This window comes from Cyrtonyx montezumae, unplaced genomic scaffold (assembly GCF_038088225.1).
Source record: "Cyrtonyx montezumae isolate F1298 unplaced genomic scaffold, pur_monq_1.0 scaffold_6, whole genome shotgun sequence".
In the NCBI taxonomy this organism is placed as follows: Eukaryota; Metazoa; Chordata; class Aves; order Galliformes; family Odontophoridae; genus Cyrtonyx; species Cyrtonyx montezumae.
The window spans coordinates 5,259,400-5,275,013 of NW_027072067.1; the positions used below are offsets into that span (position 1 = coordinate 5,259,400).

Below are 15,614 nucleotides of genomic sequence, written 5' to 3' on the forward strand. Positions count from 1 at the left end.
ATTTGATGCCATATCATGGTGGAAATTACTGAAGTGAGAGAAAATTGAGATTCATCCAATAATGATTCATTTGTTGAAAAGTTAGATACTGGGTAAACAGTTCAGATAGTTTGGAAGGAGAAAACTACTGTGGGAGTGTTCTGTGGTAGCCTCTCAAGACCTAATGTTGCAGTGGGGCTTACTTAATATTTTTGTTACATAACTCGCTAAACTTTGGAGGCGCTCTTATAAGATCTCAGAGATGCACTGTACTGCTGGAGCCAGTATTAATTCTGAGGAGATTAAGATCTGGAATTCTGGAGTGATATAAATAGATGAGATGCGCAAAGTTTAAGCTTTACGCCCTTTAGGTTTGAAAGCTAAAACTTCTAGAATGTAAACATTGAGGTAAAGGTTTGTTGGATATCCTAAGGAGGCTGATGTCCTGGCAACTGTCATTTTATTCACAACTAACTGATGTTTTTGTAGGCCCTTCCTGCAGTATTGTTCTGGAAAACAATCTGCACAGTCATTTTAAAGCCTGATAGAGTTATAGATTTTATTTTCAAGTATTTCATTTTAAACAGTTTTGCACAATTCCCTTGAGCACTGAGATATCAGGAACAAATTGTGTACTTGTGCAGAATTGTTTTGCCATTGCTAAATCACTCAGTGATTTGTTTTGTGTCTTGATCTTTATATACAATAGTAGTTATGTTTTTCCGAGGTATTTTTCCTTAGAGCAGATAATACGTTGAACCAAAATCTGCAATGCCTCTGCAGGATGTAGAGGGCCAAGGCTGGGATTATTGCCCTGTGTCAGTCTGGTTGTATTAGGTACATATTTAGCCACGTTTTTGTTTCATGTTATGAGTTCTGTAAGATTGGAGGTTCCTTGAAGATAGGTGGGAAAGGAGGAAAGATTTCTGTCAAGCTACTTCACTGTAGGTCAGCTGTGGCAGTGATTGTTTTCATATCTAACTTCACGTAGTTTGTTTAGTGTTAACACTATTTAGAAAGCAGCACATATCAGTTTTCCTATATCTTTCTCAAGCAGATGCTATTCTGTCCTGAGAAACAGTTTGTCTCCCAGATGGAATATGACTGTAGTAAATCTGTAGCTTCCAGCCCAGTGTTAAATGCAAGATTAGACTTTGAAATACTTGCTGCGAGATAATCTAGCAGGATGGAATTAGTATAAATATTTGGCAAATTTACCTCTGTTAGTATGTTAGGAAGCCCATCACTTAAGGTTACCATCTGAATTCATTCCAGTATATCTTTTTCCTTTTAGTTTTCAATGTAACCTTGTACTACAGACACTGTATACAAAGGACACTGTTGCTTTTATGTCCCTAATTCCAATCTTATGCATTTCTTTGTAGTGTTGTTGAGTGTCGCTTATCAGCTTTTTTTTCAAACATTGAATATGAGATGGTGTACCTCATCTGATGAGTTCACTGATTTAGAATATAATTCCTTCTTCAATTCTTCATAAAATGCCTCAAGAATATTACTCTGAAGATGGAACAGAAAAGGAGTTACTGATTTGAAAACAATAGTTACCAAACTAATTAATTTTGGCTACCATAGGCACTAGTCTTTTCTTGACACACAGTGCTAGCTTCTCTTGGTCTCTCCATGTAGTAAAAGTAGTATCTCTGTGTCTGGGTTTTACAGTCTGGGTAAGGCAGTGATGGAAAAAATCAGGAGAACTGCATTCCTACAAGATCAGAGCAACAAGTTCCCTTGGCAGACACCCTTTGATAAAACTGTACAAAGCCACTGCTACTGTTGAGCTGTACTGGGATAGATTTTCCAATGTATGGAGTTGACTGTTTGCTAAAATTGAACAATGTTGATGCACAGAAGTGTTAAATACCGCTTCGGGTTTTCTATCAATCAGAATCCTTCATTTTGAATATATTACCTTGCTATTACAGACATGGCATTTTTTTAGTTCTCTTGGGTTAAAAAAGAATGTTGGGTTCTTTTGTTATTGTATATTCTTTTGTTATTGTATATTCTTATTGTATATTCTTTTGTTATTTTGTTATCTATTGCCAGAATAGAACTGTTTTTCTTAAATGAGCACTTCAGTGAGACCCTGTTCATTCTTTTGCTTATCTTTGTTGTAAGGTAGCCACTGCTATCATTCACATGAGAAGCAGTAACTTGTACAGATATCATACTGAGGTGATGCTGGAAGTTTCTAATTTGTTCACTCTAGTACTAAGAACTCTTAGCGATATAGCATTATTGTTTTCTTCTCTTTCACAAGGTATTAAAAAGGTTTTCTTTTTTGTCCTCTGAACCTTTTTTTTTTCTTTTTCTTTGTGATCTTGGAGTTAAAATTTCTTCTGAAGTTCACATACCAAGCCTTATTTAATCCACAAAAGAATCTCAATTCTTGACCCTCCTTCAATTAAAGAATTAGACTTTGAGAACTAAGATTTTACCACACTGCTAACAGGAATCATCATCAGTAATTGAGTTTGAAATATGTATTTAGATGATCTGTAACACTGAGGACAGCTTATGAAAGCATAATCCTGTTGGGTTTTCATTGATTAGAATAAATCAGTGGTAGTATCAGCAGCAGATGCTATTCAGTTCACCTACTTAGTTTAAAAAAAAAAAATCTTACTGAAAAAATTAGCTCTTACAAACACCACAATAGATGCCAGTTTTTATTCTTGATTGATTTGAAATGTATACTTTTGAAGTTACCCCCTAGCTCAAATCAGCTACCACTTGCAGAAAGCATAATAATTTTTCTGCAGTGAGTGCATTTTGCTTTTGCTTCAAACCAGCTTCCCATTAAAACAAGGTATTGTCTCTGAGAATGGTATGTGTACTTTGCTATTTAAGTTAACTATTTATTCCTACAATCCTCAATAGTTTAGAACACACTTGCTGTCATTTTAAAAATCTTATCAGTGTCTTGTGGCCTCTTTATCAAGAATGTACCTTACTGCATGACAGAGTATTCATTTTAGGGTCCAATTAGGGAACTTTCAATTCCCATCTCCCTTTTTCTTTTAATTGCATTTAATATCATTCACTAATTATTACATCTGTCAAAAGTTTTTGAAGATATGATTCAGCACTGAGTGAGGAACTAAAGATTTCATAACTTCTAGTTTTATTTCTAGAAAGATGTAATTAAATTGTCTAGTCTCTCTCAATTTTTGTTTTGAAAGACCTGACTTCTGAATTCCAGGAAATTGGTATCCTTGGTCTGATTGAAGGAAGAATGTAAGATAGGATTTTGTTTTTGAAGTTGATTTGTAACTTTTCTGCTAGCATGTGTTATCTTTTTATATATAATGTCTAGGACAGAGCTGAGCCAGCTACGGTTTGTAGTGATTTTATCCTTTTATCTTTTTAAAATTCTTTGTGGGAGGGTTTGGCTGGGTACTATCAGCTTTAGAAGATATCTGTAAATATGAAGAATATACCAGACATTGGCAAACTGTATCTTCAGTGAGGTTTTTAGCCTTGGGAAGTATTTTTATAGGCAAGTAACAGAAATAGCCAAAACGGATCTACTAATTTATGTGTCAACTTTTCAGAATATTACTAGTGAAATACCAGATATTCCACACATCTTTTTGTACGTCTCATATGCAGTTATTTCTCACAGCTGTTCTTCTCTTGCTGGAAACAATCTTTGCTTTGCTCCTCACAAGCTGAAATTTTGATATTCTCTAAGCTAATCTCGCAAAACACAGTATGTTAAATTTCAAATTAAGTAATGTGCATCTTATCATATCTATGCACATGAACAAGATGATGGGCGTGTGCCTTATTGTACATCATCTGTGTGGTAAGCTGATGTGTGAGGTTCAGTATAGCTGTGTTTGTGCAACAAACTCAGCATGACATTCTGCCTTGCTGTTTATGCACAGATCACACATACAGTAGGTTTTTCTTAGACTCACTCCAATATCTGACCCACATTGCAAGGACCGTAGCTATGAGAGATTCACTCTTCTCTCCTGGGAGCAGTTCCCTACGTACCACTGCAGGACCCAGTCCTAAGGATGAGCTTCAGACTGGACTGGAAGGGTTGCAAGTGGCATTCTGCTCCCTGCTGTGTATCATCCCTGAATCTAGGTGCACCAGCAGAATTATGTAGGAAACTTAAATTAACTGATATGGTGCTTCTTCACTTGAAATGTCTGTGGCCGCTTATAAAAATCAAACATTTTTTAATCAAAGAGGTAACAGGTAGTTAGATACAGATATACTCTTGAGTTTGCATCAGTTTCCAGAGAAAAGCCTATGAGCTGGGCTCTGAAAGAATGTGGGCAGGAGAGATACAGAAGCCAAAATGGCATACTTCTTGAAGAAAACACTGCTAAGTTTAAAGTAAACAATGTATATTCAGCTTATTATTTTAACCTTATTCTCTGTTCTCTGTGTTCTTGTGAATAAATGAAAAATATTGCCCAAGCTGTTTTATGTCACTGTATTTATGAGCTGGCCATGTATTCTGGAAGATAAGCCTGTAGCCAAGCTGATTCCAGCTGGACTTAGCAATGAAGGAATATAAACAGGCGGGTGACATAAGCAGGTGTTCCAGTCTCAGAGCAAGGTGAATCCTAAGTTTCTTCTCTGTGAGATGTGAAACTGAGAGAGGGAGTGGGGTCATATGTACAGCTCTCATCCTTGCAAGCTAACATGGACTCTAGTTCAGCTGAAGAAATTTACCTGCTGGCAGCTTCTTTGAATGTCCTGAGTAAGTTATAAACTTGAATGTGCCTATCCAAAATCACTCTTATTGCTGTGTTAACTATTTCCAATAATTCACTTTTACTATTAAGAAAAAATTCATCTGAGAAAAACAGTTCATATAATATTTGATATATATCTATATATATCATACATATATGAAACTAACAAATATTTACTTATGTTTTTCTTATTATTATGGAATTCAATGCATTTTTTTTCCATGAAGCAGTCAGAGTGCATTAGCATGACTTTAAGAAAGCACATTATGGCCTTCTAATTCACTTTCTATTAATCTCTTAAAGTATAATAAAATTGGAATGTTATTGAGACAAATTTCCAAAGTTAAAAGCTACTAGGATTGATTGTTTTGTAAATTGGTTTTAAGTATTTTGAATTTATAACTATCATAATGTTGCTAAATAACATTGACTCTGGAATGTCTGACTTCCTTTCACAGTAATTCAAAAATATTATGACAGCTATAGTTTTATAGCAAGCATAAAATCAGTGAGGTAAGTTCAATGAGGTAAGGTTAGTGTTGGAAGTTTTATTAACAAAACTTTAAGTATTAGCACATGAGTTACAATTCCCATGTGTTTTCCAAAACTTGCTGGAACTGAACTGAATATTAAATTCTGAACTTTGTACTACTTGCTTTAAACCTAATTTTAGTGGCAAGGATAGGCGAAGATTTACTTGAAGAAACCAGCTGTTAAGCAGTTAACTGCATTGAAAAGCCACACACAGTCAGAATTCCTTGTGACATACAATGCTCCACAAGGATGGGTTTCAAATCTGCCAAAGGGAGCAATTCTAATCTTGACTGCACTCTGCTGCAGTTAAGACCTTTTCTAGTTTGTCAAGTCAGTACTTTTTTTAGTCTTTTAAAGGAGGACGTTGTCTGGACTAGTGGGGATAAAAAAAAAAAAAGTGAAAAAGTACAACCCATGATTGATTAGTAGAGACTGTGACTGACTGATATATGGGGAGGGAGGTTATGAGTTGTTTTTTTTTTTTTGAACAGTTGGATGGCATCTTTCAAGGTGTCGGGAATTGAGGGTAAGTGGTGGATGCATAATGGATGCATCATGCCATTAAGTAGTTGGCCCATACTTGCGTGTAGGAACTGAAAGAGCTTGTACCACCATGGGGGCAATGACATGAGATGCTATTGGTTTGTTGTGATGTGAACAGGTATCCTCGCTGTGTGTTACAAACCATTCTGTAGTGTCACTCACTGTGTTTCAAACAGATAGAATGTGCCCCTCTCTGTCAGCTCTTAGGTACTGGAGTAGTGAAAAGAAGACAGTCAAACAGGCTCCTACAGGAATGCAAAGTCTGTTAATTTTCAGCTGTTCAGTAACATAATTTGGTATGTTAAAATATAAAGCAGAGCAACCACTATGCCTACAATAGTAGGGATGAGAAAATTGTTGAAATGTTAAAGTTTTGGTTGGGATAGAGTTAATTTTCTTCGTGGAAGCTCATATGATGCAGTGTTATAAATCGATGAAAATATTGGTGATAACACTGCAGTGTTTCAGTTGCTGCAGAGAAGAGCTTACACAGAGCCAAGAACTTTTCTCAACAAACTTCTGCCTGTGGGCAGGCTAGGAGGGAACAAGAAGCTGGAGGGAGACACAGCAAAAACAGCTGGCCCAGGCTGACCAAAGGAGCATCACTTACATAGCATCATGCTCAGTAATGAAAAGAGGAAGGGGGAGGGTTTTGGAGTGATAGCATTCGTCTTCCCAAGAAACTGCTGTGTATTACTTAGTGAAATGTCTTTGTCTCAACCCATGAGTTCTCACACTTTAACCTTTACGATTCTCTCTCCCATCCCTCCTGGAGAGTGCTGCATGGTACTGAGCTGCCTGCTGGGCTAAGCTGCAACATGAACTAATGCTTGGGAGTGTGGTTTTCCTCTAATAAGGGACAGAAGCTAGTTAACTCACTGAAGCTTCAATTTAGAAAAGTGATAAACATATTAACTGTACAAAATTCAGGTGTTTGTACCATCAAAATGTGACCACATGCTCATCTGCAATGAATTTGTACATCGATATTTTTGAAAGAAATGATGAAGAAAAGAAATACCTTAAGTTACCAGCTACAGCTGTCACTACTTTGAAAAAAATTTTACCATAATAGATTGAAAAATAAGGGACATGGTGAGAGTATAGTCTTCATTTTATCATTACAATATCTTTTTACTAGTTCTGAAACTGGAAGTGGAGTTTGGGTATTTCAAAGACAGTATCCCATTTTTACTTGTAACTGTTCTCATATTTGCAAAAAGGCAGATGTGAAGATATAATCTCTGTACTCAAAAATATTCACTGAAATGATGGTCCTTTTCTAGTGGTTTAAATTAGTTTTCAGAATCAAACCAGTGCATTATATTTCCCTGTGTAAATACAAATGCACAAATACAAGTACTAAGATGCTTAATAGTTTTTTTTTTCTGATTAATTGAAGTTGTTCCTTTAAAAAGAACTGCATAATATGCTATGGTAGCACACAAAAATGTTGGCAACCCCATGGAACCTGTAGTGGTCATCACAGAGGACGAGTAAAAAAGGGTAGAAGAAGAGCTCTTGGGCACAGAAAAGCCATAGAAATATAGAATGCAGTGCGTGTTGGAGCAGAAATGGGATTAGGAAGGAGTGAGTCAATGCATTGCAGTTTGCCTTTTCTATTACCCCAGGTGTGGTACTACAGTGTACTTAGTGCTTGACCAGTAGCTTCAGATTTACTGTAATTAAAAAAATGATACAAGCAAACCTTTGCTTTAAATATATTCATTTATTCTAGTATAAGTAATTCTTACAGTGGAATACAGGAGTGCTTCCTTCACATTTTGCTTCCTCGTGGAACTCCGTAACTGTAAAACTACTTACATAAATGATGTATACACTTTCATATATGATATATGGCATATAAGTTAAACAGTTAACAGTAAGGGACTTCAAGAAATAGACGTCACTACTGGAGCTGGTCATGACTGGCAGGTGATGACACCAAGATTTATAAAGTTTAACTGTGAATTTAGTCTTTTTTTACCACTTACATGAACTTCTCTTAGCGTAGCCCAATTTTGAAGTTTTTGTAAAAGTGTTGTATATTTCCAGAGCAAGTGACAGAGTTTATTGTATTAAATAGTTTAAATAAGTAGTTGCTGAGCAATAACAACTTAGACAAAATTAAAAAGCAATTTACTTGGACAGAAGTCTTTGAAATGTTTCATGTGCTAGCTATCAGATCTGCTTTTGCTTTATTTTTCTGGAAAATGATTGTGTTCTTCTGATTGCCAAGTTTTACTAGTAAATGTACTGCCAAATCTTGGGAAAAATAAGTCAACTCTTAAAATTACATAGTGTTGAGTGAAAATCCAAAGAGAGGGTTTTTTGTATACCAGAAATCCTTATCCTTTCAAATATAAAAATATTTATCTGACGATGCAGGGTGACCTGTATTTAATTTCCTTTCAGGTTGCTTAAAATACTATGGACATAAATGAAGGAGTAACAGAAGTGGCAGATATTTCTCCTAATTCATTGGCATGCTCTGTTTAAAATATTCATTGCTTCATTATAGTGGGGAGAAGTGATTTCACTGTACCTTTTTCAGGGAAAAGATTTCTAATAGTGGCATATTCATCCTGGCTTTAAACAAGGTAGTATATTTGGCTTCTTGTCTTCCACAAGATGAGGTGCTGACTTAATAACTTTTTACTTTTACACCATCTGGAGGTTTGTAATTGATATATATAATGATGTCATATACACCTAGCACCGAACAGATACTTTATAGTGGAAGGTTGCATGCATTTCAAGATGAGGTAGTTTTGTTTTGCATCTTGGTTCATGTTTACTGGAGACAGAAGGAAGAATTTAGGGAAGGAGAGAATGACTGACATAACCAATGTTCTTATAAATCCTCACACTGCATTCCTATGTATAGAAAATAAATCTGTACACCTAAGACCACACACAGGATGAGCTGTCTATTCACTATCCCAGGCTGGCACAGGCTCAGCGTTCTGCCTCTTTGAAAACTGGCACAAAGCTCTGGTTTCAGAATGGCTCATAACTGTATGTGTTAGTTTGGGAGATGATAAACCTGTTCTGTCAAAATTTCTAAGCCTTTGTTGTGTAGGTGGTCTCTTTGAATTAGTGTTCTGTTGTATCAGCCTCAAGACATCTGACCACTGTGTTTTGGGGATGTAAAAAAGTATAGATATATTTGGGAGATTTTTTCTTCCCGGCATTGGTTTCAAGGCACAATCTAATTTGATTCCCACAACAGTTTCTGGGAAAGCAGACTGGAGATAGCCCTGTTCCCTGTGCTTGCAAGGAGAAAAGGATGACACAGATTAAAAACCATGCTGTAAGCTGAATGGTCTCCTTTTCCAATCCTACAGCTTTCAATTTGAGCTCCTGCATGTACTTGGCTTTGATATGTATAACAGTTTTGTCCAGGAGAGATTAAAAATAGTATTTCAGAGAGAGGAAAAGAGGGAGCATCAAATAAGGTACAGTCTTTAAAAAACAAACAAACAAAGAAACAAACAAAAAAAGAAAAGAAAATAACAGGAAAGCCTATGGTTTGCAGAAGATTAATCTGAATCGCTGTGATCTGGATTGAAACCTGGGAAGTGCTTTGTCAACAGCCCAAGTCAGAAAGATTTGTTTCACCAGGAAAGTGGAAATCCTTTTGGAAGGAGTTTTCTCCTAATTCTTTGGAACTCAAATTAAGCTGGAACAGAAGATCAATCAAGGGCTGACCTATGGTACCTTTGGAAAGGGCTGGGACATAAGAGAGCCTTTCAAGTATGACAGTGCATTTGCTGTGGCACAAAGGTGACATCACAGATCGTTAGGAAGAGTCCCTGACTGAGCATATGTGGCATAAGCCCATGTTTTGTTTGAGGGAGGTTTCTGTCTCTGGAGCAGAGCACCTTCTTTCCTCCCACAGGGCTGAATTTGCATACGTTTGCTAGGGAATAGCAATAGCAGTCTTGTTATGAGCTGGTGAAAGGAAGTTTCCTCTCGCCCTCCTTGTTGTGATCCCAGATTTTGATGCCTAAAATCCCTATTCGTAAGTTGAATTTACTGAGAGGTGATGGAAGGATTCGGGATGAAGACATTTGTGAAGAAGAGAGAGAACTGTCTGCAGAGCCTTTGGGACAGGGAATGGCTTTTGAATTAGAAACTGACATTCAGCCGTGCCTAGGTGTAAGCCACTGTTATCCCAGTACGCAGGGAGCAGCATAACTGCTTTGTTTACTGGAGGTTCTAATCACTTCCAACTCCCTTTAAAGTCAAGTACAAAGCTTCTGCTTTAGTGGCACTTGGCAAAAGGGACTTGCAATGCCTGAATGAAGAAAACTCCTAGAGTTTCTGCTGCAGGTTACGATGAGCTTTTCAGCCGAAGCTTAGAGGCACACCAGAGTTTTTCTGTGATTTGACATAAGGGATTGCTTAACAGCATGCATCGAATAAGTAATTAAGTATAAAAATGAATAAATGTGGTAATGAGTTTCAGATGAGGTCTTTCATGTTTATTAAAAGGGGTCTGAAAGTTAGCTGCTACTACTCTTTCTTTAAAATTAAAATATCACATTTGAATCTAATGCTGCACGTTGCTAACAGAATGCAAGATGCTATTACTACAATACTGTGAAAAATGTTTAAAATATACTAAATCCACTAGAATATAAATCTTTCTTTTCCAGTGTATAGAGAAGCAATGAGCCATTTTAAGAGCAGGAAGAACATACATTTTGAGATCCAATAGATCATCTAAATTAGTCCCAAGCTAAGTTTTAAAATGGCATTGCAAAGACTTGTACTCACAATAACTTTAGAATTACAAAACTAAGAATATAAATAACAATAAATCAGATTTGTGTTATTTTGTACTTTAATAATGTTCTGCCTAACTAGAAAAAATGAGGCTTAATGTACAGCCCTTTCTGACTACTCCAACTATACAGCCTAAGGATGAAAAACTAACGTTTAAGTTCTTTCAGTTACTTCCATTTAACTTTTTGCTGTGAATAAATTTTGTGAATTTGTAGGCAATGTAAATTTCAAACCCCAATTCTTTATTTTCTGACATCTGTATGTTTGAAATTTGGATTAGTGAATCTAAAATTTCACACTTGCCTGACTTCCTGCAGCTCTGTACTGGGTGGAGAATTATTCTAGACTGCCACATCATATATTTTCAGTCCAAACCTTGTCTTCTCAATGGTGTGCCTAGCAGCCAAAACAGCCCTGTATGGATCCACTTATGTGAACACCTCCTGGTTTCAGGGCTGTAGAGGAAAACAGTATCAGAAAAATGACCTCTTTTCAAGGAGGCCTATCTTAGCAGTAACAAATGATTGCAATGTTTTTAATCTGAGTTCTCTACTGTGCATGAAATGACAGTCCTGTGCTAAAAGCTTGTGCCTTCTATTCCCATGCTGCCTGTCGGTGCTTTCTGCGCGACACAGTGGCTTTGTCTCTCTAGGTGCAAATGTAGCAGCAGGACTATAACAGTATTTTCAGTATCTGCTCTCCTGGTCTGGAAGTTTGAATGTGTTAACTGGCCTTCTGCAAAACTGAAGTACTTCACTAAGAATAAACTCTCTGATTCTGGTAATGCTGACCTGAAATTTGGAGTTAGAGGCTGCACAAGGAATGCAAAGTGGAATCCAGAGCACTTAACACTAAGAAAGCCTTTTATTGAGTTACTTCTGTTTAGGAAAATCCTTGAAATAACCCTTGTTTCATCTGACAGGGAATTGTGCTTACTATAGTGAAGTACAGGAAGGCCCGTTTGTTAAGAGACTAGCAAGGTATATGCTGGAGAAAAGTGAAGAGTCTTATCATTTTCCTGTTTGTTGTATTAAATAGTTCTGTTTCTACATTACAGATCTAAGCCCTAATTTGTATAGTGGCTGCAGTATCAAGTTCCCCACTTCATAGCTTTAGTGGGCAAATACAGGATACAGAGTGCTGTTTTCAAATAATTATATATTTAATAAGTTGAGACGATGTTATTTGAATCATTTGTATGTGAATTTTAGTCTTAATTTCAGATTTTCAACCTTTTTCTATTCATGCTTTGTTCCTAAAACTCATTTCTACTAAAATTACATTTTAGTGAATCATATGTGTAATATCTTTGGTCCAAGGTAAACTTGGAAAATCTACATTTAAAAAAAAATAACGAAATGCTTCCTAGGTTTATATGAAAAGCAAGTTAAAGAGAAAAAAATAAATATAGTGTTCATCCTTACTAAAACCAAAATGTGTTTGATTTACTTCCTGTAGGTTGATGCCTTGCGGTTACGATTGGAAGAGAAAGAAACATTTCTCAATAAAAAAACAAAACAACTTCAAGACCTCACAGAAGAGAAAGGAACCCTGGCTGGAGAGATTAGAGATATGAAAGACATGTTGGAAGTAAAAGAAAGGAAAATTAATGTCCTTCAAAAAAAGGTAAGATATGAAATGGTACACTGTGAAGCAGATGAGGCAACTATAAGGGATGTACTCTTCTTAAGACATTCTCCTTTTAATTGACTACAAATATTGCAAAGAGGAAGTTTGTAACAGTCAAGTACCTCTGTAATGTGTTATCTTCCATATGGCTGTTTCTGTGTTATTATATGTTAATTATATTGCAAAAATTTTACGTGCTGAAGATCACAAAAAATTCTAGCAGTTAAGCAAAGTACTAAAAATTCTGACAAATCTTACTCCTTACCATGAGGGTTTCTTTTATGCCTAATAACAATGAGTACCAGTCTTTCCAAGTAATGGAAACAAAATGAAGTGTGTGGAACTTCTAGAACATTAGTAAACTTTTTTCTTTCTTTCCACTTTAATACACTTTGGTAGAGAGAGGAAAGGAAGTGGGGAAAGGACCTAAATTAAGTCAATTATCTGCTTTTCTTATGCAGGAAGTGTTATAGATATTCAGCATGCAGGACTTCTTCTGACAGCTTTATTATTCTTATTTGTAATTTTCCATAGATTTAGCTCAATTGCATGTTGAATTTAATTGTTACAGTTTCCACTTTGTGGTGGAGATGTGAAGTTGAACTTTCTTGGCAATGTAGCTTTGGATTCTGCATGTGGTTGTAGAGCACTTACTTACCGTATCCTTTTTTCTTACACATACAAAAATGATTACGTTAGAATATATGTACTATGTGTGTTTGCATCACTTAAGCATATATAGATGCACTTGAGAGCATAAATGAAGAAAATGTGGGATCAAATACATTTTTCTACTACTTCTTCCCTCAATTTACAGCCAATTAAGGTATTTCTAGTCCATATTGTCAATTATTTTTTAGGTAGTTCATGCCAGTGAGTAAGCTAAACTTTTCTTTACTAGTAATGTTGCTGATAGACACTTAATATTCTACAGTGCTAGAATGATTTTCCTCTAGATTTCATATAGAATTCACATTGCTTATCTATGCTTCTCTTCTGTCTGTATTTGATTAAACACATGACTTAAAGCCAAGTCCTTTTTTTTGATGAACTGAGAAGACCTTTTTTACTCATCTACTTCAATCTCATTCTGCAATCTCATTCTTAATATTTGCCTTTTTAGGAATGCTGATGATGTGAAAATAGCAATCTTCAAGCCTTTCATTCTGTGTTGAATACTATTAATTTTGGCCATCAGCATTTTGAGAAGAAAAGAATGTGCCTTTTCTTAACGCGTTGTGGTTTTTTGTTTGTTTGTTTTAACAAACAAACCAACAGTTTGTAACTGACCTTGCATTTTGATCCTGATCTTAATGAAATGGATAAGTAGGAGGGTGTGGGTTCAGTGATCAAAACTGTCATTGTGAGGGATTCTCGAATAGTCTAGTAGTGCATGTTACCTGTTACAAGAATGAAATTTGGAGCAGGCTGCCCACGGAAGTGGTGGAGTCACAGCTCCTGGTGATTTTAAAGAAAAAGGGTAAATGTGACGCTTAGGGACTTGGTTTTGTGGGCCTGGTGATTATGGGTCAGTGGTTGGACTACATGATCTCAGTGGTCTTTTCCAGTGTTGATTCTAAGTTCTCAGATGTACCTCTTCCCTTTCCAATTTTGACAACATATCTTTCCAATAGCAACCATATGTGAGAATATATTTTGTTCTAAAAAAACAAACAAAAACAACTATGTATTGATTGCTGCTATTTTATCCTTTACATAAGTCTAATTATGTTTCCATCATCTGCTTCTTGCTGGATAACTTGTTCCTCTTCCATTTCTCCAGTTATTGCTCATCTTCTGATCTAACCACTTCTTCCATTATTATTTTCAGTTCAAATGGTGGTCAAACATTTGGTTGTTGGATATTTAGAGATTAATCAGCCTTCATAAAGCATGTGTGTGTGTGCTGAGGTCAGGGAGGGTAAAGTGCTGACTACTTTGGATTACACACAAACTGAAACAGCTAGGCCCTCTAGTGGATTCTCCTTTCTTTACATATCTGTCTTCCACTATGACATTGCACGTTACTCTCATGAAGCCCCTTTTGAAAATGGAAGGAATTTCTTTTGGTTTTTAAGCCCCCTGAAGGAATTATATTATGTTAGCAATATTATAGTACTTGTCTCCATTTTATTTTCCTATGGTGGGATAGATTGTCTCTATGTAGTTTACTTTTGACATGAGGACAGGTGTATAAACTGCTATTTTGCTGCCTTCATTTGTTGATGCAGCATAGGTAGCTACATCTTTGCTCAACTTAGATGCTACATTTAGCCTAAAACAGTATTTATTTTAGTGGTTGTATTCAAGCAATTGAAGAAAGAATAATGTGTATATAGTACTTAAAATTAAAATTTCAGTCAGTAGTAACTTGAAATGACTTGGAAAGGAGTGTGTAAAACTGTCTAATTCTATATTCTTCTGTACACTACTATTATCTGCTGTGTTGAAAGATACAAAGGATTCCAAACCAAAACTAAGAAAGCTCTTTTTCAAAGATAGAATTTTCTTCTTTTTAGATAGCTGTTTTACTTACAGGATAAGAAGCCTTCTCATGAAGGTTCCCTATGAAAAATGAAAAGGGAACAAACCAGTCATGGTGAGTCCCATGGCTGAGGATAGCATAGGAATATATGTAAGGCAACTTTTTTGCATATCATATTAATGGGATAGATAATGAACTAAGGATGCATTGTTCTTCCATGTGTTGATTTTGGTGTATTTTTAAAGCAAATTTAAAAAACACTACACTATTTGTATAATCTGTAGGCCTAAAGGGGGTCAAACACTGGAACTGCAAGCATTCAGATGATTTGGATCAAGGTAGATTGGCATGGAATAATAATAAACTCATGTCAATGTCAGGGGTGCAATATTACTTAATATTTCTTTCTTTTAGAATCTTTGGCACCACTGTTTCATTTTAGTGCCAGTAAAGTTGGGTATGTTGTTTTAATAGCCCTGTTTAACCTGGCAAGGCTAGTCTTACACCTCATATCTGTCAGTTTAGCATGCAGAGGGGCAGACCTCAGAATTCTTTATATATTTCTTACCCGAATGTGGAAAGTTCTATGAATATGACTGAGGTGTAGATTGAGGGTCAGAAGTGCTGAACTGCATGACAATTGTTTTACATCCGTTTTATTCCTGAATTTTCTCTTTCATACAATGACTAAACCAGTGTGTTATGTACTCTAGGAATTTGTAGGTATTTGTATATGCATGTGCACAAACATGTGCAGAAGTTTGAATCTTTGTGTTGTAAACAGTAGCTGTTGAGACAAGAACAGAATGGAGAATTTAGAGCTGGGTCATATTAGGACAACAGCTCGTGGGAATTCTTCTGTGTGGATGGTTATAGAAGAAAGCCATGGAAAGGAGGCTAATGTATTCTACTTT

The 15,614-nt window shown here is 36.0% G+C and overlaps 1 protein-coding gene across 1 annotated transcript in view; it reads left to right on the forward strand.

Moving 5' to 3' along the window:
- ERC2 (ELKS/RAB6-interacting/CAST family member 2) overlaps positions 1–15,614 on the forward strand; it is a 413,335-nt gene that overhangs the window by 116,060 nt on the left and 281,661 nt on the right. The window contains exon 7 of the mRNA XM_065749769.1: positions 12,045–12,212. Within this exon, the coding sequence (XP_065605841.1) occupies positions 12,045–12,212 (168 nt within the window). The remainder of the gene's footprint in view (positions 1–12,044; positions 12,213–15,614) is intronic.